Source organism: Eretmochelys imbricata, chromosome 21 (genome assembly GCF_965152235.1).
Source record: "Eretmochelys imbricata isolate rEreImb1 chromosome 21, rEreImb1.hap1, whole genome shotgun sequence".
NCBI lineage: Eukaryota > Metazoa > Chordata > Testudines > Cheloniidae > Eretmochelys > Eretmochelys imbricata.
Window position 1 is genome coordinate 15962900 of NC_135592.1, and position 25734 is coordinate 15988633.

Here is a 25734-nt window from a genome sequence, read left to right on the forward strand (position 1 = left end):
GATCAGAAGAACCATTTATTTGATGAGACTGGTTGTAAAGAACCACTCACCTTTAAATCCAGTGTTTTGGGTGGTAATACAAGGACTAGGAAACTGCTTTTATGACTTCTTGTTAGCCGGTGTGGTGAAACAGAAGTTTACTTTTGTTACTGGTTTGGTATATCCTGTGGGGAATTAGCCACCAGTCTTGGGGTTTATCTGGCCTATTTCTCAGCAGTTCGTCCTGAATTTGGCATCCTCAGTTGTGACCCACCGAGGCATGGTCACAACTGGTGATCCTTTCTAGATTGACTAACTGGGCCTTGTAGCCTCAAGGAGCAATGCCCCTTCCTGTTAATAAAGTCTTTGGCCTAGTGTGAGAGGCAAAGAATAGGCACATGTGTCCCATCAATAGACTCTCTGCAGTTCGGGGAGCCCCTCCATGCAAAGCCATCAACAAGCTCTTGTGTGTTGCCAAGCTATATGAACTCACATGGCGGCATCCTCCTTATAGCCATTCAAACCCTGACACAAGGGTGAGACAGCTGATCTACCAACACCAAATTGGCTAGCTACTGACTAGTAGCAGTCAGATGTGGTGAGCTTCCAGGTGGCGAACTCAACATGCTTCTCCATGCTGAGGGGAATTCTCATGTTAGTCTTCTCCAAAATATCTTGATTTGGAGATCCTGGCACAGTGCCCCTCGGGAGTTGTAATTCAGATGCCCCTTCTTCCCAGTTCTCCTCTATGAGCTGGGACCCCCAGCGGGACAACATCTCCCATGATGCACCATGGCCGGGGACTCCCGTGATTTAACTGCTTCCCATCATTATGAGGGGAGATGGAGGTATATCGTGGGAGATGTAGCCCAGCCAGGGAACCTGACCCAAAGAAGAGTGTGAGGCATGTGAACTACAATTCCCATGAAGCACCATGGCAGCATTTCTAAATCAACGTGTTTCAGAAATATTGTGGTGTCCAATTTTTCAATAAAAAGTTTAAATTTTCCACAGCAAAGAAGCCCATTTTTGGACCAGCTGTTAAGGCTTGGAAATAACCGGGTGTTCCCAGTGCCTCAATCATTGGGTATTTTACAAAAGTAAACAGACACACTTTAAAAGCAGCAAAGAGTCCTGTGGCACCTTATAGACTAACAGATGTATTGGAGCATAAGCTTTCGTGGGAGAATACCCACTTCGTCAGATGCATGTAGTGGAAATTTCCAGAGGCAGGTAAATTTCCACTACATGCATCCGACGAAGTGGGTATTCTCCCACAAAAGCTTATGCTCCAATAGGTCTGTTAGTCTATAAGGTGCCACAGGACTCTTTTCCACTTTTACAGATCCAGACTAACACAGTTCCCCGTCTGATACCAGACACACTTCGTTTCAGTTTCCTGGACATGGCAACTTTGTCTACAGAGATGCCGCATGTATCACTGCAGAGTCATTTTCCAGCTCTATTCTATTCCTCCCTCGGGTGCCTTAAAAGCCTGTGGGATTTTAGACCAGAAATCACAGCCTGAAGCTGGCACCCCAGCCCCAATAAACTTCCCTCTAGGGAAAGTGAAAGGCCTCCTGGGAAAATGGAACAAAGATCCCTTTGTCAAGGGCTCACTCAGGAGCTAAGCCATAAAAGTCTGTGTCAGGTCTCTTGTTTAAGAGAGATTAGGGTAATTGCTCTGATCTGCCCTGATGGTATCACGGGTTGTGCGAATTGCATGATCTGTTTCATGGAAAGCAGAACAATAAAAAAGGCTCAAAGGAGGGAGGGGAAGGAGCTGGGGGTCCTGATGAAAGGAAAGCCATAAGGAGGCTGATGTCCCCTACATGTGTGCGTGACGCCCCCCAGTGATGTGGTGGCCAGATGCTATGTGGAGCATGTGTGATGATTGGGGATGTGGCTGCAGAGGGCAAAGGTCATTGTCTCTTTCGGGAGGCAGGGCTTAGAACTGCAGGGAGCATCTGGCCTGGGTGGCTGTTATGTCCATCAATGGCTGTTAGCCAAGATGGTCAGGGATGAAAATCCTTACTCTGGGTGTCCCTAGCCTCTGTTTGCCAGAAGCTGGGAATGGGCGACAGGGGATGGATCACTTGACGATTCCCTGTTCTGTTCATTCCCTCTGGGGCACCTGGCACTGGCCACTGTCGGAAGACGGGATACTGGGCTAGATGGGCCATTGGCCATTCTTGTGTTCTTATATTACATTTGTGTGCAGTGTTTAAATAGTATCGTAGAAATGCTGGGCTGGAGGGGACCTCAAGAGGACATCAAGTCCAGCCCTGTGCTGAGGCAAGGCCAATTAAACCTGGAGACCATCCCAACCTGTTCTTCAAAACCTCCAGGGGCAGAAATTCCCCAACCTCCTTTGGAAGGCTGTTCCAGAATATAACCACCCACCCTTAGATCAATAACTGCAGTGTTCAATGCAAGCTGTTCGTGCTGTTATAAGGAGAATGACACAGGCACGGGATGGGCCTAGATAAAACACTGAGGGGTAGAAACTAGGATTGACCCAAGGGAGGGGATTGGAGAGCTGCTAGCACTCATCAGCTCTTGGCAGCAGCAGTGGGTGGAATTGACCCATGGGCATCTCACCCGAGCCCCTTTGCACAGCCTTCCAGGGCTTGGGTGGTGCTGGGTGGTTTCACCCCTCTGGGAAGGTTTCCACGAGACCCTGGTTGAAGAATACTGCCCTTCTCCACATTTGCCCTGTGGCTGCCAGGCTCCAAGACAGCAGCTGCATGTTGGAATGGGGGCCAGGATCCTGGCCCATGTGGGAGCCTGGGGCCCCCACATTACCCTGCAGCGTGGCTGTCACTGGTGATTTCATCACTCTAGTGAGGTGGGGCTGGAGTCCATCTGGCCATGACCCACCCCAGCCAGCCATGGGGAAAACCTGCTCTCACATGGATGCTCTCACATGGATGCAGGCCTCGTTGAAGCCAATTTGGATGGACAAGTGTAACTGAGAGCAGAATTTGGCCCAGTTGGACAAATGCAAACCAGGGTTTGTTAATGCAACACATTATTGCAAAGGAACAAATCGGCCTCTGCCAGTCGCACCATGTAACAGATAAACAGAATTTGCCCCACGGTGTTTGTCAGACCCGGTGGGAAAAATCAAATGCCAGTTCAGACCCTCCATTGGTGTAAATGGGTGTAGTGCTTCAATGGATGTGTGTCAGTTCATACCCACTGAGCATCTCCCCCATAGGTTCTTCTCCATGAGCATGGCAAGGCAGAAATCCCAGATCCCCCTGAAGACCATAACACAGAATAAGATGCTGGGAAATGGGTTAGAACAACTCAGCCAATTTGACTTCTCCTCATCTATACAGAACCAGACACCTCACTGAATTCTCCAAGCTCACATCTCTCCATTAACCTGGGTCAGGGCTGGATTTACACCTTACATGTCCCTAGGCACAGCACCTTCTGTGCCCCCCCCCCCCCCGCCTAGAGCTGACCTTCTTGTTTTCCATAAAAAATAAACCTTTTAACTTTTAGGCGCTCCTAGAATGAGGGCGCCCCTAGGCACGTGCCTACTGTGCCTAATTGGAAATCTGGCCCTGACCTGGTTGAGGGACTGTGTTTGGTGAACTGATGCTTCTTTCTGCGGTCCTGCAAACACTTTGGGCTGAATTCTGTTAGTCTCAGCCACTTGGTGCAACTGGGGCTGAAGTGAATAGTTGGGAAAGACACCAGAATTTGGTTCTGCATATATAAAAATAACATTGGAGCACTGGCCAGATCATACTGTTGGCCTGTCTGGTCCAGTAGCCTGTCTCTCTCGGTGCCTTTATCAGATACTTCCAAGGCTATTTGTCCCAAATCCTCAGCGCTATTTAGGTGCCTAACTCACATCAATTTCAGAGGGAGTAAGGTGCCAAAATATCTTTGATTTCCTAACCGCAGGTAGTTAATGATGGGCCAGAGCTGCTGCTGCTTGTTTTTCTTAATCCTGGAAGCAGTGAGGTTTTACATCCCTTCTAGCTAGCGGTGTTCCTATTATCCATACAAATGCCTAAGCCTTTCCGAAATCCTAGTAAGCTCTTCGCCTCAATAAAATCCCTTGGCATCAGGTTCCATAGTTCATTGTAGATAAAACTGAAGGGTGTATTGTATTCTCTTTGCTGCTGCTGAGACTTGGGACACTACCTCGCATTTGCAAGCGACAAGTTTGCTGTTCTCCAGAATATTTCAGGTTTTCTTTCTTACTCTGAAACCTGTTGCATTTTCTACACGTGTATAAAAAATTATTTAAAAGACAGTGGATGACAGAGATAGAAAGAAAAACTGAGGGCGAGTCTTGCTTGGAGGGGATGGTCTTTTGACAGGTTTATCTTTTAAAACCATAATTACAATCAGAAACCCCTCATCTAACTATCTATACCCACCTGTCAAAAGCAAGTTAATTCACCTTCCACTCACCGTGTGGGGCAGGGGATTGCATGCAGCACATGTGGTCGGAAACAAGCAAACTAACCCAAGTCAGGTTGGTTGGAGATGGGAATGAGATGTAGGAAGGGGGAAAAGTTGGCAATAGCAGCCCAGGTGCTACGGAAGGGAGATCTGCAATTATTGAGAGACACCTCAGAACAGAAAAGGAGGACTTGTGGCACCTTAGAGATTAACAAATTTATCTGAGCATGAGCTTTCATGAGCTACAGCTCACTTCAGCGGATGCATGCAGCGGAAAGGTTCCTGCAGCAACCCACACCAAGCTGTGCTGGATAGGAATGCACAGCAGAGTGTAGCATCTGAGCACTTCGCAAACGTTTGTGAACTGATGTCCACAGCCACCCTGAAAGGTATAGACGGGCTGTTGTCCCCATTTTACAGATGAGGGAGCTGAAATATTTTTGATGTGTTGACAGGATTTAGGTACCTAATTACCACTGAATTCCTAGGAGCTTTGGACAGTAAGGCCCAGATATCAATGGAAGTTAGGTGTCTAAATACCTGTCAGGATTTGGGTCTAATTTCCTGGGGTTCCCCTTGAAAATCCTAACATAAGTGACTTGCCAAAGGTACCACAGGGAATTTGTAGCAGAACTAGGATTTGAACCTAGGTCCCACAAGTCACAGGCCAGCATGTGGGCCACAATCCCAACGTTGCTCTCCTCTGGCTGGGAGACAGGTATTCTGCAAGTCTGAAGGAGAAAACACCTGTTCTCAGGAGCCCAGCACCCTGATTGCAAACCCAAGTGGCTTAGACAGTTTGGTTCTGATAATCCAAAAGCTGCAGATTTGAAAGGGACTGAAATATTTTTTTACTTTTATTTATTATATTTACTTTTCCCCTCCATGCATAGTTAAACTGTGCGACGCACTGCCGCAAGATGCCACCGAGGCCAAGCGGATTCCAAAGAGAATAGACATAGATATGGATATGGATAACAAGTGCAAGTTATTGTAGACAGGATAAAAATATATAAGTAATGTAAACCCTGATGCCTCTGGGAATAAATCAACCAGAGAGAGCCAGATTTTCAATAGAGACCAGCATCCACTGAGGCTCTCCACACTCACACTGAGAACAATAGAGAACATGCTCCACTCCTATTGAGAATAATGTGAGATGCTTGGTACTTTTTGAAATGTGGCCATTTTATTCAGCTGTCAAAGTGGAAGCGGAGCTCGTTGGAAATTCCCAATGGGAGTTAGGTGCCTAAATACCTCTGCATCTGGGCCTATCTGCAATTTCCCCTGAGGGTTGGTTATTCCATAACTGTCCAAGAATGGGATTCCTTGAGTGTCCCCCTGAAGCAGCTCGTACTGGCCACTATCAGAGACAGGATACTGGACTGGGTGGACTATTAATAAAGTCAAATCCTTTGTGTCCTTGTGTATCCTCAGCTTCACTGCTTCTCCTGCATAGCTGCTGAGTTAGTTTCTCTGGGGTTTTATACAATCACAGGGGAGCAAACCCCCTAAACGATAGGCAGGTATGATTGTTAAACCACACACATGGGCAGCCCCTGCAAGGGGTCTGAGCTCAGCTTTCGAAACTGATGGGAGCCCCTTTAACTGCCTCTTCTGAAAGCCCCTGCGTTGGAGGCTGCCTGTCCTGGGTAAAGGGGTGGGGAGCCAGGTGACTGATTCCCACCCACTCAGCCGAGAGAGGGAGCTGAGGCCAGAGAACAAGAGGCTGGTAGAACAGGCTTCTGAGCAGGGAGTCGCCCCTGAAAACCAGGGCAACTTGGTGCAGCGAGCGCGGCGGGCTGAACCCAGAGCAAGCGGCCAGCCAAGCTGGGGCAGACGCCGGCTCCCGCCCGCGCCGGCTGCCTTTTGGGAGGTGCGGCTAATAGGCAAATTACAGCTCTCCGCGCCTGTCCAGGTAGATAAGAGACCATGTGACACGCCCCGGCCGGGAGCAGGCTGCAGGCAGGGGAAAGGTGCGCAGGGCAGGGGCAGGGGTAGGAGCCGGGGCTCCCTTTCCACTTCCTCCGGGCGCCTCAAATCTGCGTCCTGTGCAGAGTGGGGCTTGAACCTGGCTCGATGTCTGGGGAAGTTCCCCCCCTTCTCTGAAAGCCAGGGGAAGCCGGGATGTCTTTGAACAGGAAGAACTGGTCTGCGCTCTCTAGGTAGGCGCTGGGGTTTGATGGTTACCGCTTTCCGGCGGGGGTGGGCTCGGGGGGAAGGCAGGGTGGCAGGTGGGGATGCAGAAGGGGCCGTGCTCGCTGGCAGGGAAGGAGAGTAGCCGGCGTGACTTCAAGCTGGGTAGGGCGAAGCCAGCCCTGCAGCGCCTGGAGGGCTCTCGAGTTTCAGAAGGACAAGCAGCCGTCTGTGCTGCTGGAACGAGGGGTGCTCTTGCACCCCCTGGCTTGAAGAGGTTTCCATTAGATCCTGGCTTTGCAGCTGGGTTCAGTGTCTCTCAGCACCACCGCGCTACAAACTGTTCCTGCGAGCAGCAGCTGAAGGGGGAGAGAGGGACCCTAATGCAACCCCCCCCCCTCCCCCGGAGAAGTGAGCTGTGCAGCGAAGGTGAATGGAGCAGTTCTGCCCTGGGAAGTGACTCTAAAGAGGCTGTGAAGGAGTCCTGTATTCACTGCACCCCAGCCACCATGGCTCTAATCGGCTCTGTTTACTGGCAGCTGGGTTTCTAGCTCCCTACAAGCTCATCCCGGGTTAGAGAGCGGAGCCACTGTCCTGAGTGCTCCTGCAGGGTGTCCGCTGGCAAAGGGAGCAGACTGCTGGCTCTGGGTCTGTGCAGCACCCCGCGCCCTGGGGCTGGTCTCCTGGTGTGGAGACTTCTGGATGCTGGCGCAACACAACTCAAAACAACAACCAAGGTCTGTGTATGCTGGAAAGCGGGTCTCTTTCACCAATGGAACTGGTCCAACAAAAGATCCTGCCTCCCCCATCTTGTCATGGTATTTAGGCACCCAACGCCCACTGAAATGTCATTGATTTCAATGGGAGTTAAGTAGGTAAATACCTTTACAAATCTGCCTCTTAGTGGCTCTGTGACTCAGTTTCTCATCTGTACAATGGGGATAATAGTGCTGCCGGAGTAGATGTATTATTGCGGGAGGGAAGGGGAGGGGAGGGGAGGGGGGGGGACACGCTTCAAACAGAAGTTTGGGGCTTGATGGATGAGGTTCTCTAGCTTGTGTGATGCAGGAAGTCAAACTACATCAGCATAATGTGCCCTTCTGGTCTTGAAATCAATGATTCACTTGGAATTGCTCATGTGATTGTAAAATCTGTGATTCTTCTTCCCCCCCCTCCCCCCCCGCCCCTGGGATGGCTAGTTACACCAGACACCCAATTAGGGAACTGAAAGTCACACGCTGAAGTGGCTCCCTGTGTCAGGGTACCTGTTCCCCACTGAACAAGGGGGTTAACCTTAGCTCTGCTTCCCCCTCCTTTAGCCCCGCTGATCACGGAGGGGAAAGGGCTATATACTGGTGGTTTGGGAGGACACTTTGGGGGACGATTCCATCCCCAAGGGCCATAGAACTGGTGTGACTCCCATGCTGGGGAATCTTTCTGTAGTTCTCTTTCTTATGGTAAAGTCTTTTGATTTCTGGTTATAAACATTATCCCTGCAGGGAAAGCCTGTGCTGGCTTCTGCTGAGTTATTCTACCAACGTACATGAATGAATATTATTATTTACGTTGTAGTAATGCCCAAGACACTAGTTAGGACGGGGGCCTTGTTATGGTAGGTGCTGCACATACAAAGGAAGAGAGAATTCCTGCCCTGAAAAAGCTCACCGTCTAAAACGGACAGGGCAGACTGAACAAATTGCTCCCTGTGACTAATATTGAATATACAGGTTAGTGCCACAAAGCCAGAGGGATTGTTTCTGTTCCCTCATTGAATGAGACGTAACTACCAAAACGACACACAATTCATGAACAGTCAACCTGTATCTGTAGACAAGGAATTATTCATGGCAGAAATGTGCAAATACTTTCTGATAATGAATAATTGGGAGAGTCTTAAAATGGGGGGGGGGGAGGAGAAATAAGATACATTGAATAGTGTAGTCCCATTGTGGATTATTTAATCAGCTATAGTTAATAATTCTCTTGATGGTGCGTGAGCCAGAACAGAATACAGCTCACGAATCAACAGCCACTTTGGCTCTGCGGGGTTAAAAGGCATATAAAATACAACCAGCTTATTTTCATCAAACAAGGGTGAAATGCACCCATGTGCAGAGGCCCAGGAAGAGCCCTACAGCCGACTTAAACAATCCATCAGAAACTGATCAATAACGGAGGGAAAACAGTTTTACAAAAATCAACATTTCAAAATTGTTTCCATTTGGCAGGGTTTGAAACTGACCCATAGGATGTCTCTCTTATGTGTGAAATTGTCCATGATAGTTCTACCAAAATAACTTATTGAAGATTTTATTAATGTTTATACTTAATCACGTTTGAATCTTACCAAAAACCCAGAACGAAGGCTTTGGTACGAGAGACTTTTGAAAACAATTTCTAAAATATGATTAAGTAAATTTGTGGGGTGGGGAAAAGCCTCTTGGGAGGAAAATAATCTTGGATAAACTTTTCATGCAAACATTTTCAACCAGCTCTAATATGAGCTTAGGTAGGTCTGTAAGTGCACCATAGACCTGGTTCTGGTCCTCTCCAGAGGGGTGGATTTCTCTCTAAGAGCCTTCTAGTTAAGGCTCCAATCCTGCAAAAGCTTATACACATGCTTAACGTGATCACAGCTGCAACTAGTAGTAATAATAATACCTAGCTCAATCATAGATCTCCAAGTGCTTTACAAAGGAGGTCACTGGTATTATCCCCATTTTACAGCTGGAGAAACTGAGGCAAAGGAAAGTGACCTTGCCCAAGATCAGCCAAAAGCTAGTGGCAGCTCTGGGAATAGAATCTAGATCTCCTGAGTCCCATGCCAGCACTCTATCTACTTGGCAACAATGTCAAGTCAATACTATCAGGTTTATAAATGCTTGCGGGACCTAAATGTGCAACTGGTGATCAGTACGATGACTGTGCAGTAGAGCACAAGTTTGCACACCTAAGCAACTGATTGTGAGCACAAAAGGCCTGATCTAAAGCCTGGTGATCTCCATGGGATTGGGATCAGGCCCAAAATGCAGTCTGGAAACCTAGCTGTGTGTGCAGTAATTTGAAGATGTGCAAAGCACTGTCAGCAGGATTACACAGTAGCAGGCTTTCGTTTTCTTCTTTTAGTTAAGAAGGCAGGAGGGTCAACTTGCTTCCAAAGTGCAAGGGCTACAGGACCGAATGCCGGGAGATTAGATCTGGCTCTGAATCACTTGTAGGGAAGTTTGGTCACAATGTCTAGTGAACATTGTATCTTTCAGAATCGGGTTATTGTAAAAGAGGGTGGGGCTATCTTTTTGCATTTGAAAAAAACAACACAAAGGGAAGGGTTCATGACTCATGCATGCTACAGTAACCAGCTCATTCAGTTCCTTCCCTCAAATTCTGGTGCCATTTCTCCTCCTCTTTTTCCAAGGGAGGGCAGGTAACTTTCTACCTAGAAAGTCAGGTTTGAAAGGTCTGGGGCTGAGACTTGTAGCTACTTAAATGCTCTTCTCCCCTCCCACCCCACTGGCTCTCTGCTTCTGCTTTTCTCCTCACCCTGTCACTCGAGCTGTCTCCTTTCCTGCCCCACACCTTGCAGCCTGGGAATGGGGAGTTGGGCAGAGAGGAAATGTGCACTTGTGTAAAGGTAGATCACTGGCATGGCAATTTTTAACCCACACAGTGTGACAGCTACAACTCACGGGGTTTGCAATGGCACGAATGCTAGTCTAGGCCTGATTCTGATCCCACTGATTCCAACGGGATCAGGATTGGGCCCACTTCCTCTTGAATGTTTTAAATGTAAAATGTGGCCTCAAGTTCAGAGTTGGCAAAAACCAAGCTTATACTAAGTCATCAACCACATGCTGTTCCCATAATCTTACTATCTATCTTTTTTTGATATACTCTAGTGGAAACACTTGCTCACTTTTTTTTTTTTTTTTTTAACACAAGCATATTCCCAGGAAGAGGTTGCAGCTCACAGCACTGCAGTGCTGTGAAATGCATAAGCATTGAAGAGGGCAGGCCAGGGCACTCCAGCTATGGTCTGTGGATTGCTGTTGGTCAGAGAAACACTTGCTGGTGGTCTGTAGAGACCTAGCTGGTCACCTGATGCTGGCCTGTCCTGTTTGTTTCTTGCAACTGCATTGCATTTAAAGACCGACAAAAATACATCCATACCACATTGCCACTTAAATGTCTAGTTTCCACTGGGCCATTACACAAGCGTGAATGGCAGGGGAGGTGGTGAGCGTATCAACTGATGAATGAAGCTGTGGCCTACACTATTAAAATGTCGGAGATCTCCTGTAAAGAAGGAAATTGATTATAAGCAAAAATGAAACTGATTTGTGATTTCATCGTTTGAGGGCTTATCTGGGTGGGGAAGTTCCACCTGTTATAAACTGGTATAATTATGCTGGTATTACTTAAACTGATTGCATTATATTGCTATAGTTCCCTATGTGGCCGCTCCTACTCTGGAATAGGAGTGGCTTTGTCAACTTAAACCCCTTCCAAAGCAACGTAAACCAAACTGAGGCTTTGTCTACACTACATAAGAACGGCCACACTGGGTCAGACCAAAGGTCCATCCAGCCACGTATCCTGTCTACCGAGAGTGGCCAATGCCAGGTGCCCCAGAGGGAGTGAACCTAATGGGTAATGATCTAGTGATCTCTCTCCTGCCATCCATCTCCACCCTCTGACAAACAGAGGCTAGGGACACCATTCCTTACCCACTTTGGCTAATAGCCGTTAATGGACTTAACCTCCATTAATTTATCCAGTTCTCTTTTAAACCCTGTTATAGTTTTGGCCTTCACAACCTCCTCAGGCAAGGAGTTCCACAGGTTGACTGTGCGCTGAGTGAAGAAGAACTTCCTTTTATTTATTTTAAACCTGCTACCTATTAATTTCATTTGATGGCCCCTAGTTCTTATATTCTGGGAACAAGTAAATAACTTTTCCTTATTCACTTTCTCCACACGACTCATGATTTTATAGACTTCTATCATATCCCACCTTAGTCTCCTCTTTTCCAAGCTGAAAAGTCCCAACCTCTTTAATCTCTCCTCAGTTCCAAACCCCTAATAATTTTTGTTGCCCTTTTCTGAACCTTTTCTAATGCCAGTATATCTTTTCTGAAATGAGGGGACCACATCTGTACTCTTATACCAGAATTAGGCCTGGGCTACACGGGGGCGGGGGTTGAACTAAGTATCTTAGTTTGACTCACCTGGCCGTCCTCACGGCACTGAGTTGACCATGATGGCTCCCTTGTCGACTCCGCTTACTCCTCCTGCCGAGGTGGAGTACAGGCGTCAATGCGATATATCGATCCCCGATAGAACGATCGCTGCCCGCCGGATCGGCGGGCAGTGAAGACATATCCTAAGAGTGTCCACATGAGACATTCTCTTGGTTTAAATTCAAACCTCTGGTTATACCCGTATAACGTTTCTGTGTAGATGAGCCCTGCGCTGAGTCGTGCAAAAGGTCAACAAACAGCATCTGTGGTGGAAAACCAATTTGATTTTTAAAATTCTTTGTTTTAATGATCTTGGCATTATTTGCAGCACAGCGTGGGACTGTGTGTGTGTGTGTGTGAACTGAAAAAAATGCCAATTATTTTTGGTGGAAAATTTCAAAATGTCAGTGGGGGGGGGGGAATAAAAACTATAACAAATATTTTTCTTAGTGTCAAAAGCTTTAATTTTTTTTAAACATTTTTACTGAACTACAGTTTGTCCTTAAAAACTGAAAATCTTTTACCAAAAGGACATTTTTTTTCAGCAAAAAAAAAAAATCACTTTGGTTGGAAAGCCACTTTTCAGTTCTTTGGGGTGTGTATGTGATGATGGAATGTTAATGACCTCTAATTCCAGGCAGAACTGGTAATGATGGTTGCCTGACACCTTCCATTAGAAGAGCTTGTTTTTTAGTTGTAACTTTTTACCATACTTCAGCCATTCAGACTAAAATTTTTCATATCAGGAGTCTACCTCTGTCTGAATTTTTGTCTTTGTAAGTTTAAGGGAAAAGCGTTCAGCCATTTCTGGGGGGGAGAAGAGGAAAACACTTTTGCCCATTATTAAAATAAATAAATAAATCTTACAACTCTTTCTTTAAGGAGCTCTAACTCCAACATGGTTGGAGCAGGGCCTTGGAAATTTGGCAGGGAGTTGGCCTCTATGCCAGGGTGGTAGGTGTTGCTCTTCCTGTGAAAATCCACCCAGACTTGGCCAAGTTATAAGCTTCTAGAAACATCCAAGTTTAACAAACCTCTAGTGAACAGTGTTGTTCTCCAAAAATACTGTTTGAAGTGAGTATACGCCATCTGCCACGGAGCATGCATCAGCCCAGGGATTGAGCAGGACTTGTCCTGCAATTGGCTGTCAGGGACTGCAAAAAGTACCAGGTGCAGGATCTGAGAGCAGAGAATCTGTCTCCTGTGCTCGCAATGTCCCTCCCTGCTGGTTCCTAGGAGAAGTCAGAAGTTTCCTTCCTGTAATGTGGAGGAGTGAGGAGCAGAGACTCCCAAAACAGATGGGGAAGTGGGGAGGGAGGGAGGGATTCTTGCTAGAAGCAGGTGTGATGACAGGGAAAGAGTCTGTGCACTAGAGCAGGTTCCCCTACAGACCTTGGACTGGAAGCCCAGATTCCAGAGTTCTAACCTTGCTGATGACCCAAATTGGGAGACCGTATGATATCATGTGATGGAACTTCTGGTTTGCTTATATCAAACTTAAGGATTTAAAAAATGTAACTTCTCTACATTAAAGGAACACTACCGTTCAAAGTCAAGCGCTTAATTCAGGAATTTCCTAATGTTTACAGTAGCCTGTTCCCATGTAGGTGTCAGGATTACACATCACCCATGATTAGATCTGTGTAATCCACTATGTATTTCGGCTCCTGTTTTCCATCCTGCCGCAGCCGATACCCACTGGGGCGGGACCCGGCCATGTATCTGAATGCGATGCTGTGCCGCTGGCCAATTTCACGCTGCTGTACAGCTCCTCCTTGACCCCTGGGCTGATCACTTGCTCTCTGCCAGCTCCGAGAGAGGTACCCTGGTTGCTGTGCTCCGACAGTGACCCAGCCCACTAGTATCTGACTGGCACGTTCTTGTATGCAGTGTTGTAGCCATGTTAGCCCCAGGATATTAACGGCCAGGTGGGTAATCTCTTTTATGGGACCCATTTCTGCTGGGGAGAGAGACTAATAAAAGAGATTACCTCACTTACCTTGTCTCTGGCACACCCTTGTCTCCTTTCCAAGCAGCCTGGCCAGGCAGAGGACTCTTGAGGATGAGGAGGAACAAGCGAGAGAACGTCGGCGGAGAGACCGCAACCTGAGCTCCGCCACTGACGCGGAGGATGAAGCCCTTTGCCCTGTGCAGGATACCAACAAGCAGGCGGTGGAGAGGTGAGGGAGGAGAGCGGTTGTTCCCTGGGACTGCAGTGCCGGCATCGCCCAGAATGCTGCACATCCACCCAGCTTGTCTTGCTCTGCCGGGCCTGAGCCAAAGCCCACATCTCAGTAGGAGTCCTCCCATTAAACGGGTTTTGGATCAGGGCCGCGGGGTCAGGCAGTTTCAATTCATGGTTCTGAGAAGCAGAAGGGTCTAGTGGCTAGAGCAGGAGACTCTAGGGTGTTAGGACTCCTGGGTTCTGTTCCTGACTCTGCCACAAAGGCACTGTGACCTTGGGTAAATCACTCCCCTGCCCCCTGTGCCTCAGTTTCCCCAAGTGTAACGTGGGGATAATGATATGCTGTTTTGCCGATCATGTTGAGAGCCATGGAGGACCGATGCAACAGAATGATTAATCACTGTTGCTTATGTTAGAAAGCTGAAGGCTAAGATCTTCAAAGCAGTCCAGGGGCATTAGACACACATTCCATTGAAATTACCCATCCAAATCCCCCAGACTCCTCTGAAAATCTTACCCCCCCCCCCATATTTTAATTTGAATCTACTGGTATAAATACCTTCCTCCACCTGCTCTCCAAACCCCCTTCTTCCTCGCCCCTCGGGGTAGTTGCCCCTCCCGAGACGAAGGGTAGGATCCTGCCCTCTTCAGAGCAAGACAAGGCTGCTCTGGATGCTGTCCCCAGGAGACTAGAGCACGTGGCTCTACCTCCCCATGTTGCTAGCTCGGTGCTACCAGGGCCAAGGGATGGAGGCCGATCTGGGATGCGGAGCCCCCACAATGCTCTGCCACCATCAGCCGCATAGGACCACACCGGTACCTAACCTACGCCTGCAGAATATGGATTCAAAGGGGGGTAACAGTACGTGCTGGGTGCACTGGGATAAAAGGGGGGGGGCTCTGTAGGTGTTAATCTGGCATCTCTCACCTGGGCTGCATTCACTTGCTGTCTAACAAGCAGCCTGCCAGCGCCCCTGGGTGTACAAGGCTGTCAGTGCCTTCTCTCTGTCGCTGCAGGCTACTGCGGCTCAAGGAAGCCGAGCCACCAGCGGCAGCCACGGCCGAAGAGGAGATGGCCGAGCGGAAGCTCACTGCAGTGCTGAGACCACAAGAGATCAGGAGGCAGAGGTGGCAGGTGGAGAGCTCAGGAAACCTCAGAAAGGAGAAGGAGCAGCCAGAGAACTGCAGGGAGCCAGACGTGGGAGCAGGCCACCTGGAGGCAGCCCCGTGTCAGGAGTCAGCTCTGGGTGGGAAAGCCCTGGCAGGGGAACAGCACCAGGGGGTGGCCCAGGAGCCAACGGGCCCGAAGGCAGAACAATGTCCAGAGTCGGCTCCGGAGCAGAAGGTCCTGGTAGGAGAATGGCATCAGGGGTCGGCTCAGGATGAGAAGGACCTGATAGCTGACGAGCCCCCGCAGGAGCCAGAGGTGACGGGAGGCCAGCCCCAGGGATCGGCTCAGGAGCAGAAAGACCGTAGTCACCTGGAGGTGAAAGTCTTCTCAAGGGGAGGAAGCCACATAGAACAGAAACCAGACTCCCCGGTTACTCGCCCCTCCAGCCAGCAGGTGAGAGACAAGGCACTTTACCAGCCGTCTCACGATACTTGGGGGTTTTCCCTAAAAGCCCCAGCTCCTGGAGTCAGGCCCCAGATCCTCAACGGGAGTGAGGTGCCTCTGAGGAGCTGGCCCGTGTAACTTTGTGAGTATCCTGGCTTCTGTTTAAAAAGGAGCCGGCATCTAACCTTCTGGAGAAAAGCTTGAAAACGTGAAGTGGGGGCGACCCAAAGGCTCCAATGCTAGACGGCAAAGAGCCTGGGACACATTAATTTAAAAATCGTGACTTGGATCCTGGGCTTGGTGATGCTGCATTTGAGCCTGGAAAGAGCTGTGCTGCAAAGGGGGAAAGGGATGCGGGAGGGGATGTTGCTTCCCCAACCCTAAACTCTGCCTCTAGATGAGGTAGCCCCAGGACCCACTTCCCCTCACTGAGCCAGACCTTGAACCCTCTCCTAGCAAACCCCCCATTGGCCTTGCTGGTGATTTGGCCTAGGGAGGAGGTTGGGGTTTGGCCCATCCAGTCGGGGTTCCTGTGGTCTGGGCTGTTCGGGCGCTTGGTGGATCTGCTGAGCCCCAGAGTGTTGCTCTCACAGCCATGGCTTGAAACCTTCCTGCTGGCTCTTGACGTGTGTGTGTGTGTGTGTTCCTTCCTCAGGATACAGCAAGGAATCCCCCCCAGGCTCAGAAAGCAGCAGGGTCGCCCTCCACCCACGACAGACCCGGAGGCTCCTCGGCTGCTTCCCCCACTCAGGTCACCTACAGCAGCTCTTTCAAACGCATCAGCCCGAGGACGGTCTCTTTCCGGGTGAGTGCTGACACGGGCAGTGGACTCCGAGTTTATTCTAGCTGTATGGGGGAGGCTCCCTCCAGCTGTCCTCAGCAGGAGTAGTTTGCTCAATTCTGCAGGCTGGGGGGCTTGCAGAGTCCGTTCCAGTGGGCACAGAGATCCAATCCCAGGTTTTCTCCTTTTGAGGCCGCATCTAGAGTCCAGGTGGATAGAGCATAGGAGGCAGAGGCTCTTCCATGTGGGTGCTGCGGTCCTGCTCAGATTATTTTCCCTATGGGTGCAGAAATCCAGTCCAGGTCTTCTCCTTCCCATTGTTACTTAGAATCTGCTCCAGCTGGGCTCAGGTTATTCCCAGATCTCCTCCTCCTTGTGACATTTACTGGAGAAGATGGCTGGGTTGTGTGTGTTCTGCACCCATGGGTGGGAGACTTGGGAAGCCCCATTAAAAGGATCCAGGGGAGCATGGAAGTTTGGAGAAGCTGGAATTGAAGCTCTTGGTCCCATGGGCCACAGAGGCGCTGCTGGTATCTGCAAAGGGCAGTGCCCAGACAAATCTCTGGTCATGGCTCTGCCTCAGGTTCCCCAAAAGGGTCTTGCAGTGTGGGCCATGTTCTTCCCTGCTGCAGCTCCAATAAGGGTGGCCCCAGGGGTCTGTGAACACAGCATGCAAGCTGCTAGCATTGTCTGTCCTGTGTCTTCAGTCTTCGCATTGCAGAATTCTGCTCAGGACCCCCAGAACCACCAGCCCCTGTGCTGCCCCTCTGTCTGGACAAGCGTGAGCTTTGCTGCTCCTAAGTTGTGGGTCCACTCCCTGCCACACCCGCCTCTCGGCCTGGCCAGCAAACTCTTCAAGACTTGGCCAGTCTAAACATTGCCTTGTGGGTAATAGTGAATCCCAGGGCCCAAGTTCCCCGGAGAGGCTGCCCTGCCATGTCCAGTGCCTCTCCCTGGATACTCACAGGAATTATGTTCGCTGCTTCCAAAGACACCGAGCACATACCAGCCTGTTAGGTTAGCTTCTCTGCACCTTGGTATAACCGCACTGAGATGGCTCATACTAAAACTAAGAAAACTCTTATTAACCAAGAGATTTAAGTGATATTTAGCAAAAATAAGAGACCGCTATGAATCAGCTAACCACTATGGTTACAAACACCACAAAGCATGCTTTCGAGTGACTACAACTCAACATTAGCAAGTTGCAATCTTTGGCCAAACAACGTCCTTACTTGCCTTCAGTTTCCAGCATCCCTAGCTCCCCAAACTAGGGACTCCAACTTTCATAGGTCCGGAGGGTGCTGTACCCTTATGTACCCCCTAAGTCAGGGCTTCTCTTCCTTTTTCTTTCAGAGGCCCCCACCAACATGCAATTGAAGTCCACAGCCCACCCTTGCCACAACAACGGCTTTTGTTTTTTCCCGCATGTAAAAGCCAGGGCTGGTGTTGCAGGGCAGCAAGCAGCGCAATTGCCTGGGCCCCCACACCACAGGGGTCCCGGCGAGGCTAAGTTGCTCAGGCTTCGGCTTCAGCCCCAGGTGGCAGGGCTCAGGGCCCTGGGCTTCAGCCCCCCACAGCGGGGCTCTGGGTTTCTGCCCTGGGCCCCAGCAAGACTAACCCTGGCCCTGCTTGTTGGACCTCCCTGAAACCTGCTCGTGGGCCCCCCGGTTGAGAACCGCTGCCCTAAGTGCTCAGGGGAGCAGAAAGACCTTTGATTTACGTTACCCAAAATCCATTGTCTCTGCCTTGAGCCAGGAAGGCTTCCTTGGGTGCAGATTCTGTCCTCAGGCGTGACTGTTAAACTGGCATCATCCCTGTGTGATAGCTTTGTTTACCATATATGTAAATGTCCTTTCATTGGCCTCTGCCTGTGACCCAGCTGGACAGACAGGTAAAGACACATTCCTTTGTCTCGAGTAGGCTGGGTCTAGGCTCTGCCTCCCAAACACCTTTAAAGAACCTGTTTCCAGGACACATCTGTAACTTTGTACACAACCCGTACATGCATCACTCCCTCACCTTTTTTTTTTTTTTTTCCGGAACAAGCGTGTCCCCAATTAACACAGGTTTTAGAAACATGTTGAGGCAATCAGCGAGCCAGGCCTGACGTAAGTTATGGCATGGTGGGCCCTCTGCCAGTTGGCATTGAGAGACTCGCAGGGTCACACGCACCTCTCCGACACAGTGATCTTTGCAGACTTGGAGAGATGAGGGATTTGTAATTCTTTCCTCTCCTGGCTCACGCTGTCCCAGATACGGGCGTTTTCTGCATCACATGCTGTATTGACCCCAGGGCTTTCCAAGTTGAGTAGCTAGTGAAGCTGCAGGGCGGTTTGGCTTTGCGGAATTGAGCAGGGGGCTGTTCTGTGCTGCAAAATGTCCAGCAGACGTACTGGGATCAGTCCCGCCTGGGAAAGGTTTTCATAGAGCTGGATTGCCACCTGGATCCAGAAAGAGCAGCTGGAACGGAGTCTGGGTGCTGTTGCCAAGCAGGTCGTAGAGCAGTTTCTGCAGGGATGGCCTTCAGCACAGGATGGAGAGGTGCCACCTCTCCATCGGGACGTCTGGCCAGAAAGTCTTTGTTCTCTGGGATTGCAGGGGCAGGAGGATGAGGTAGGCTGGCCAGGAGATGTGGGGGGGGGAGGGGGGGTGCAGTGAAGGAAGAAAAAGGGGACATTTGAGGGCAGGGGGAGGAAAGAAAGAGAAATGGTGACGCAAGAGGGATGGAGATATGCATGGGCTGGGGAGGAGGGAATAGACTGATGAGAGAGTCTCTCGCTCAGGGTGGAAACTGAACATGTTCTTGGTCCAGGGTTTTCCCCCATACTGTGGCCAGCCCCGAGGGGAGGGGACCAGGTTCAGAAGTGATTGGAACCGACCCACATTTTCACTCGGACCAAACCTTTCCTGAAGTCTGAAGATGTTGGGAACTTTTCAGTCATTTATTTGAGACACACACCACCGCTGCCCCCCCCCCCCCCACCGCAGTGCTCCATGGTCCCAGTTGGGATCTGAAGCAGAAGGGGTTCTGGACTCCAAGATTGCCAGTCCAGATTGCTCACATGGCTCCGAGAAGCCACCAAACGCTGCTCTGTGCCATGGTGAATGTCTGAGCTCTGGGAGACATGGGGATCAGCAGGGCTGTGTGAACTTTCCCAGCCCTAGGAAGGGGGCCTTCTCCCAACCCATCTCATGCCCTCCCATTGCTCCACATCTCATCTCCTTTGCTTGCCTTTCTAGGTGATCCAAAGAAAAGACAAGGAAGAAAATGCATTTACCAGAAGGTCAGTGGGGTTAGTTGTATTTCTGGTAATGTCACAAAACTGCTAATAACTCTGACCCTCCCCCACCAGCTGCCACCCAAAGATTTCAAAGCAGGCCCCAAACTTTAATGAGTTAATCCTGGTACACCACCTCTGACGGTGCGTATCCTCGCTCCCACAGACTTGCACAGCAAATCTAGTGATTGCTCCTGCTCCAGAAATAGAACCCGGATCTCCTCCCCCCATCTCTTTGTTCATTAGGCCTCACTGTCGTACATGAGAAGGGGTGTTTGGATGGCCCTGGTGAGAAGATCCAGACATTTTGTCTATGTTCATGTCTAAGTCCTCCTGTTTTATTGTCTGGCTATTGGCTTATACTGTAGCCCTACAGATCAGACTCCTATTAGTGCTTCCTACTAACCAGGCCCAGACTGCACCTTGGCATTTCAACCCTATGCAGTTTACCCCAGCACCTGTCAGTCTGGGAGGGCCTGGCCACAGTCAAAGACCTCTTGTGGAATTCGGGGGTGTCACCTTCCCCATGCAGGAGACCTGCCCTCAGTGCATCATTGTGTGGTGTGTTGTCATTTGGCTTCACTGGAGGGTCTGTCTATGGTGACCTGGTCCTGCTCCCATGGAATTGGCTGCCAAAACTCCCATTGACTTCCATGGCACCAAAATCCAGGCTCATAGTCTGTGCAGTGCTTTGAGATCCTTCAGGGCAACGGCCATAGTGGTGACACCTCAGCTGTGCTCCTTCCTGAAGTGGATCCATATTTGAATTTCTTGGGTTGAAATTGACCAAAGCAGGTGACTTCTTTTTAGTAAGGTCTCTCCTCCCTGGGCTCAGTTCTCCTGTCTCACCCTACGGTAAATCAGGAGAAACTCCATCCTCAATGGGTATCTACTGGAATAAAACTGATGTGAGATCAGAATGTGGGTCCCTGGACATTATCGATTACTGAATACCCGTGAGGGGAAGTCCTGCACCGAGGACAATGCAAAAAACAAACCTGTAGGGAGGGGGTAGAGAGCTTCCTTTGAAAATCTGCTCCCTGATGAATAGGAGGGAACCAGGCAAACGTGAAGTCTGTTCCTTGTCCAGTGAAATAAACCCAAGATCAAACTTTCTCTATCTAGGAAACACCCAAAGAATTCCAGATTTTGCCTCATTTCAGCCCCATAAATGACACCTGGGGTGGAAGCAGCTGCCTGCACGCAGAGGCTGGTGTGTCTGGGAGCTGACACACGGCTTAGCTGAGCAGAGAGAGGATCCCAGGGCAGCAAGAGGCTGGGGAGTCAGGGAAGTGGTCCCCAAACAACCGGGAGAGAGATGGAGACATTTGTCAGGTGGTATGAGCCAAAGTTGTCAGTGCATACGTTGCAGTTTGACAATGTGGACTCACCACTGTTTTGTGACTGTACTAATTACACCTGTGCAATGAGGAAATAGAATGGAGAAGTTCTCTCACTGATCACCGGGGGTCACGATTTGCTCCCCATCTGGAGGGAATTGGAGAGACAACACAACGTGAAGAGTAACTGGTACGAGGCCTCCGTTATCCCCAGGGGACCCTGGAAGAAGCAGTTGTTACGATGGTGTGACTCTGGTCATCCATGCTCCAGATCAGATGAAGGCAGAAGCTGGGATTTTAGGTTTGAGGACATAGCAGGGGTAGGATTCTGGGTTTGGGTCATGAACAGCTAGAGACTAGAGTCTGGCAAATCTGGGTCTCCTGATGATCCCTGATAGGTAAAGTGCTATGACAGCCTACGTCTGCTTTCTAGCTCTTCGGACGTAGGATGGCCCCATGTGTAGGGTGCTTGCCTGGGACTTCGTTGACTCAGGTTCAGTTCCCTGCTCTGCTCTAGATTCTCTGCATGACCTTGGGCAAGATCCTCAAAGGTATTTAGGTGCCTAGCACCCACTGTTGCACTGGGGCCTCAGTTCTGGAGCTGTACAGTGCGGGGATGATAGAGGTGTCCATGCCTCCCCAGGACCGCTTGTGAGGATGGATCCATCAACGATGTGCTCAGATTTGGTAATGGGCTATGTCAGGCAGCTTAAAATATTACTACACTGAAGCCAGTTAAGTAGTTAAGTGAAGCTAAAGTATATTTTATCCCCATTTTACAAGGGAGAAACTGAGGCAGAGAGGGAAATGGAATTGCCCAATGTCTCTCAGTGAAGAGCTGGGAATAGGCACTTGGTACCATGGTATAAGAACCTGAATGGAGTAGAACCCAGCTCCCTTAGTGCCAAATAGACTCCCCACGCTCCTGCCTGTCACTAGGCAGACCTTGCCATGGCATGAAGGATATTGGGGGATTTCACTCCGCTCTTTTCCATTCCTTCCCCCTCCCCAGTGCCAGTGTGAGACTCCCAGCCAGTAGCATCAGGATTGAGGAGAAACTGGAGAAATACACCTCAGCCGTACAGGTAAGTGGAGCCCCCGAGGCAATGGGGGGAGGGACCCTTCACGGGGGAGGGCTGGGCCTGCAGGCCTGTGAATGACTCCCTAGTTCTGTGGTCTCTAGGTGGAAGTGGGTGGCTTCTGAGCTCTGCATGGTTGTGCAGCGCGTGACCTGGGGAGAAGGGGAAGCAACAGGGAGTCCGGGAGAGCGTCTCACAGAGCTGAGGGCAGGGGCTGGGGAAGAGCCTGCCCTAGCCAGAGGGGAGTAGGGACCTGTCTCCGCCATTCACACAGAGGGAGTGGGGCCACCCTTTCCAAAGGACCGAGGACAACCCTCCGCCAGGCAGGTGATGTGGTAAGAGGGGTGGGCAGGGAGGGGAGAATGCATGACAGGGAGCTGGGGTAGGAAACTGGGCTGCCCTTTGTTCATGCACTTAGAGGCCCATGAGGAATGGGTGGGGGTCAGCCTTGGCAGGATCAGACCAGGCACCCTACATATACCTAGGGCTCTATCACAGACGGGTCCTTTCTCCGCTCCTAGCGATCCGAGGTGAAGTCGCCTGTGTCCATGCCTAGAAGTTTCCTCCTGTCCTCGGAGGGCGTGGCCAGCAAGCGCAGCATCTTCGAGGCCAGTGCCCCCGACAAAGCTGATCTGGCCCCTGTCAGAAAGGTGAGGGCTGAGGTGGGACCGAGCACGGGCTTGGGGGAGGGACCCCTGTGAGTCCCACTGTTTTGCAAACCCCACCCCCATCTTCAGGTAGGGGACACTGGGCAGATGGTGGGGGAGATTCGAGGTGGAGGAACCCTCAGAACTGACAAAGCTGGTCCCTCAGCTCAGTGGCACCTGCCAGGCAGAGGCTGGGTGGCTGCATGCCCTGGTGGATCCTCCTTCTGGTGGCTGCTGGCTGGGATCCCATGTGGCAGGTGAGCATTTCCTTTGCAGCTCCCCATGCTGGCTGCATGGCCAAGGGCTGCCCTGCAGCTGCGGGGGAGACTGGCTGAGGCCTCTTCCCGCACATGTCTTCCAAAGGTGCATTCTAGGAATGCTCCACGCAGGTGAGCAGGTGGTGCCCTGCCCTCTGAGTTACTCTTGTGTAGCACAGGAAGTGAGGGGTTTGGTCACCATTGCTGATCATGCTAAGCTGTGTTGCACCCCAGAGATGGCTGCATTCCAGTGGTGGGTAACGTGCAGTCTTAACTCTGATCCTGTTGTGTGGTAGGAGAATTTGAAGCTCCCTGGCACAGTGACGTCTCGCATCAACCTGTGGATAAGCAGGACCCAGGAGCCCAGCAAGGATGGAAGAGTCAAGGTATCAGATGTGCTGGGCATTGCGCTAAAGTGCTGGTGCTTTGACAGCCCGGTGGGGGGACCCTGCATCAGGGGAGCAGCCAGGTCGTGACAGCGATTGCAAAGTGGGCCAGATCATGCTGATCGGAACCTGTTTGTAGACTAGCGCTGGCCATGTTCAAGCAGGATTTAGGTCCCCTCCACCCTTTAGCACCTCCACTTCGAGCCACCTCACCTGCCTTACAGTTTCCCACCTGGTGGGATTTTGAGGCTCCTCCAGGAACTCATGGTTACACTAAAATCCCAAGCAAAGAGTCTCGACTTCTCCACTCCAGCAAAGAATTACTTCCCCTGCCCCTCCCCTCCTCCAGAAGGGGGCGCTGGCAGTCCGCAGTGAACTGGCCCCATGCTGAATGTGCTAATCACAAAGACTCTCACCCAGTGAAGCCCTCGCTCGGGGGCTGCTTGTGGACCCCAGACCGGCTGCACTTCCTCAGGGACCTTGCAAAAATCCCTCTGCAGGGCTGGCAAGTCTGCAGGGTTGGTGGGTCTGCCCATGACAAGACAGGCCATGGGTGGGGAGGGGGACTGTGGGGATTCGCTGCTCCATGCATTATCCCCACAAACCCTACAGGGACTTCTCCAGACACTAGCTCTTCCATGCACCACCCTTGTGCTGGGGTGGTTCTCTGGGCATCCCCTGACGGTGGGACTCTGCCAGAGACATGTGGCCATAGCAGTGGGGAGCCTGGCAGGAGGTCCCTCTGGCACTGCAACCACACCGGGCTTTTGGATGGATGACCGCTGGTCTCTGCAGATCAGGGTGGCTACTAGTACATATAGGAGTGGTGCAGAGGAGACCTCTCTGAGTTTACATGGGTGTTTCCCTGCAGATGGGAATCTGGGTCCAAGATCTCTGCTCCTGTCTGTGCTGCAATGCAGCTGTGTTCAGCTCGGCCTCCATCAGCTGAGCCGGGGGCTCAGTGAGCGCAGCCCCTGGTGCAGGTTACGGCACCCAGGGCAGATCCCCTCGTTTATAACCTGGGCAGCTCCTATTGCAGTGCCAGGGAATAGCTGAGTTTGCCAATGTCACAGCCATGCCTGCTCCTGCCCCAAACACCCCTCCCTGCCAAGCTGATGGCTCTGCACCTGCTGGGGGGATGCTGGGGGTGTTTTGGGAGGGGTTTCACTGCCAGTGTAAAGTGACTGTCCTGCAACCATCCAATTTCCCCCCCATTAGCCTAGTTTGGAGCAGTTCCAATGCTGCTAAGGTAATGGCCTGGATTTGCAAATCCCAGCACCCAAAGGCTCGGATCTGATCTGACCCGCTTAGGTCTGTTTGGATCCAGGGTTCTGGGTCAGGCCCCATCTTTGGTTTAGACCGATGCAATGGTCCGAGCAGTGTCGTCCATGCCCAGAGCAAACCCTAGCTCAGCCTGTTCCTCCTCTCCTTGCAGGACGCTGGGAGAACCGACCGCGCAGCAAAGCGCCATCTCTGGGCCAAGCAGCCCGACGACGACTCCAGTGACACCAGGGTAAGAGCAGAGGGAGCATGGAGCTCGCTCATGTGACCTGCCTGGATTGGGCCGCGTGCCAGTGGCTGAGTTGGGCTTGAGTCCCTAGAATCTCCTCCCCAGAGCAGCACAAAGTAGCCACAGCAAGGGCCAGGACCTGTCCCTTAATGGCTACAGTGCAGAGGTCTGAGTGCACAGGCTGGCCTGCCTCGCTGGGGGTGTGTTGGGAGTGTCGTCATGCTCTGGTTGATGGGAGGGGGAGCCCAGTGTCTTTAGGGGCTAATTTGCAAAGAGGAGCTGGTATTAGGGGAACTTGCATAGAGGGGTGGGTCACAAGGAGGAAGGAGAAGATGTGGTGGGCTAGAAATGGGGTGTGTCGTGGGTTGGGGAACAGCTGGGCAGCAGCTGAATATGACACTGGAGCACTGTGCCGGTGGTTTGGGCATGTTCTAAGCGTCTAAGGCTCAGTGCAGACACTGATCTCGGTAGTTCAGAGCACCTTTCTCTCTGTGCTGCAGCCTCTGGCCCAGCCTGATGATGCCCTTTGTCTCTCTTTCAGCTGTAACGCTACAAGACTCCCTGGGGATAATGTCTCGCTGTGATGATCAAAGTCTGGCCTTATGCAATCCTCCAGCATCCCTTCATGGCTTTGTCTCTGAGCATCTCCCTCCCATAAGACCAGCCCTGCCTGGAGACCCACATCCTGCTTTCCTCTGATGGCACTGGGGGTTTTGGGGGCCTCTTGCTTCCGACTGGTGGATGGGAAGGAAGAAGCTTTGAAGATGACCTGTATTCTGCTGTCCCTTCCTGCTACCTGGTCTAGCTAGGACATATCAAAGCCATGAGTGCTGTCCATGTTGAGGGTACGAAATCTTTGCTGCCCTGTCCCTGGACAATGCTTTGTGCCTCCAGTTACAATGCACTATGACACATGCTGTACCTGGAACAGACT

The 25734-nt window shown here is 50.9% G+C and overlaps 1 protein-coding gene across 1 annotated transcript; it reads left to right on the forward strand.

Annotated features, from left to right (window-relative positions):
* Positions 1–6534: 6534 nt before the first annotated feature.
* Positions 6535–25347, forward strand: LAD1 (ladinin 1). Its single transcript, XM_077839587.1, has 10 exons — positions 6535–6572; positions 13816–13959; positions 14982–15528; positions 16175–16324; positions 19544–19587; positions 21934–22006; positions 22522–22650; positions 23201–23290; positions 24726–24803; positions 25342–25347. The coding sequence occupies exons 1-10, from the start codon at positions 6535–6537 to the stop codon at positions 25345–25347; spliced, it is 1299 nt and encodes a 432-aa protein (XP_077695713.1).
* Positions 25348–25734: the final 387 nt, after the last annotated feature.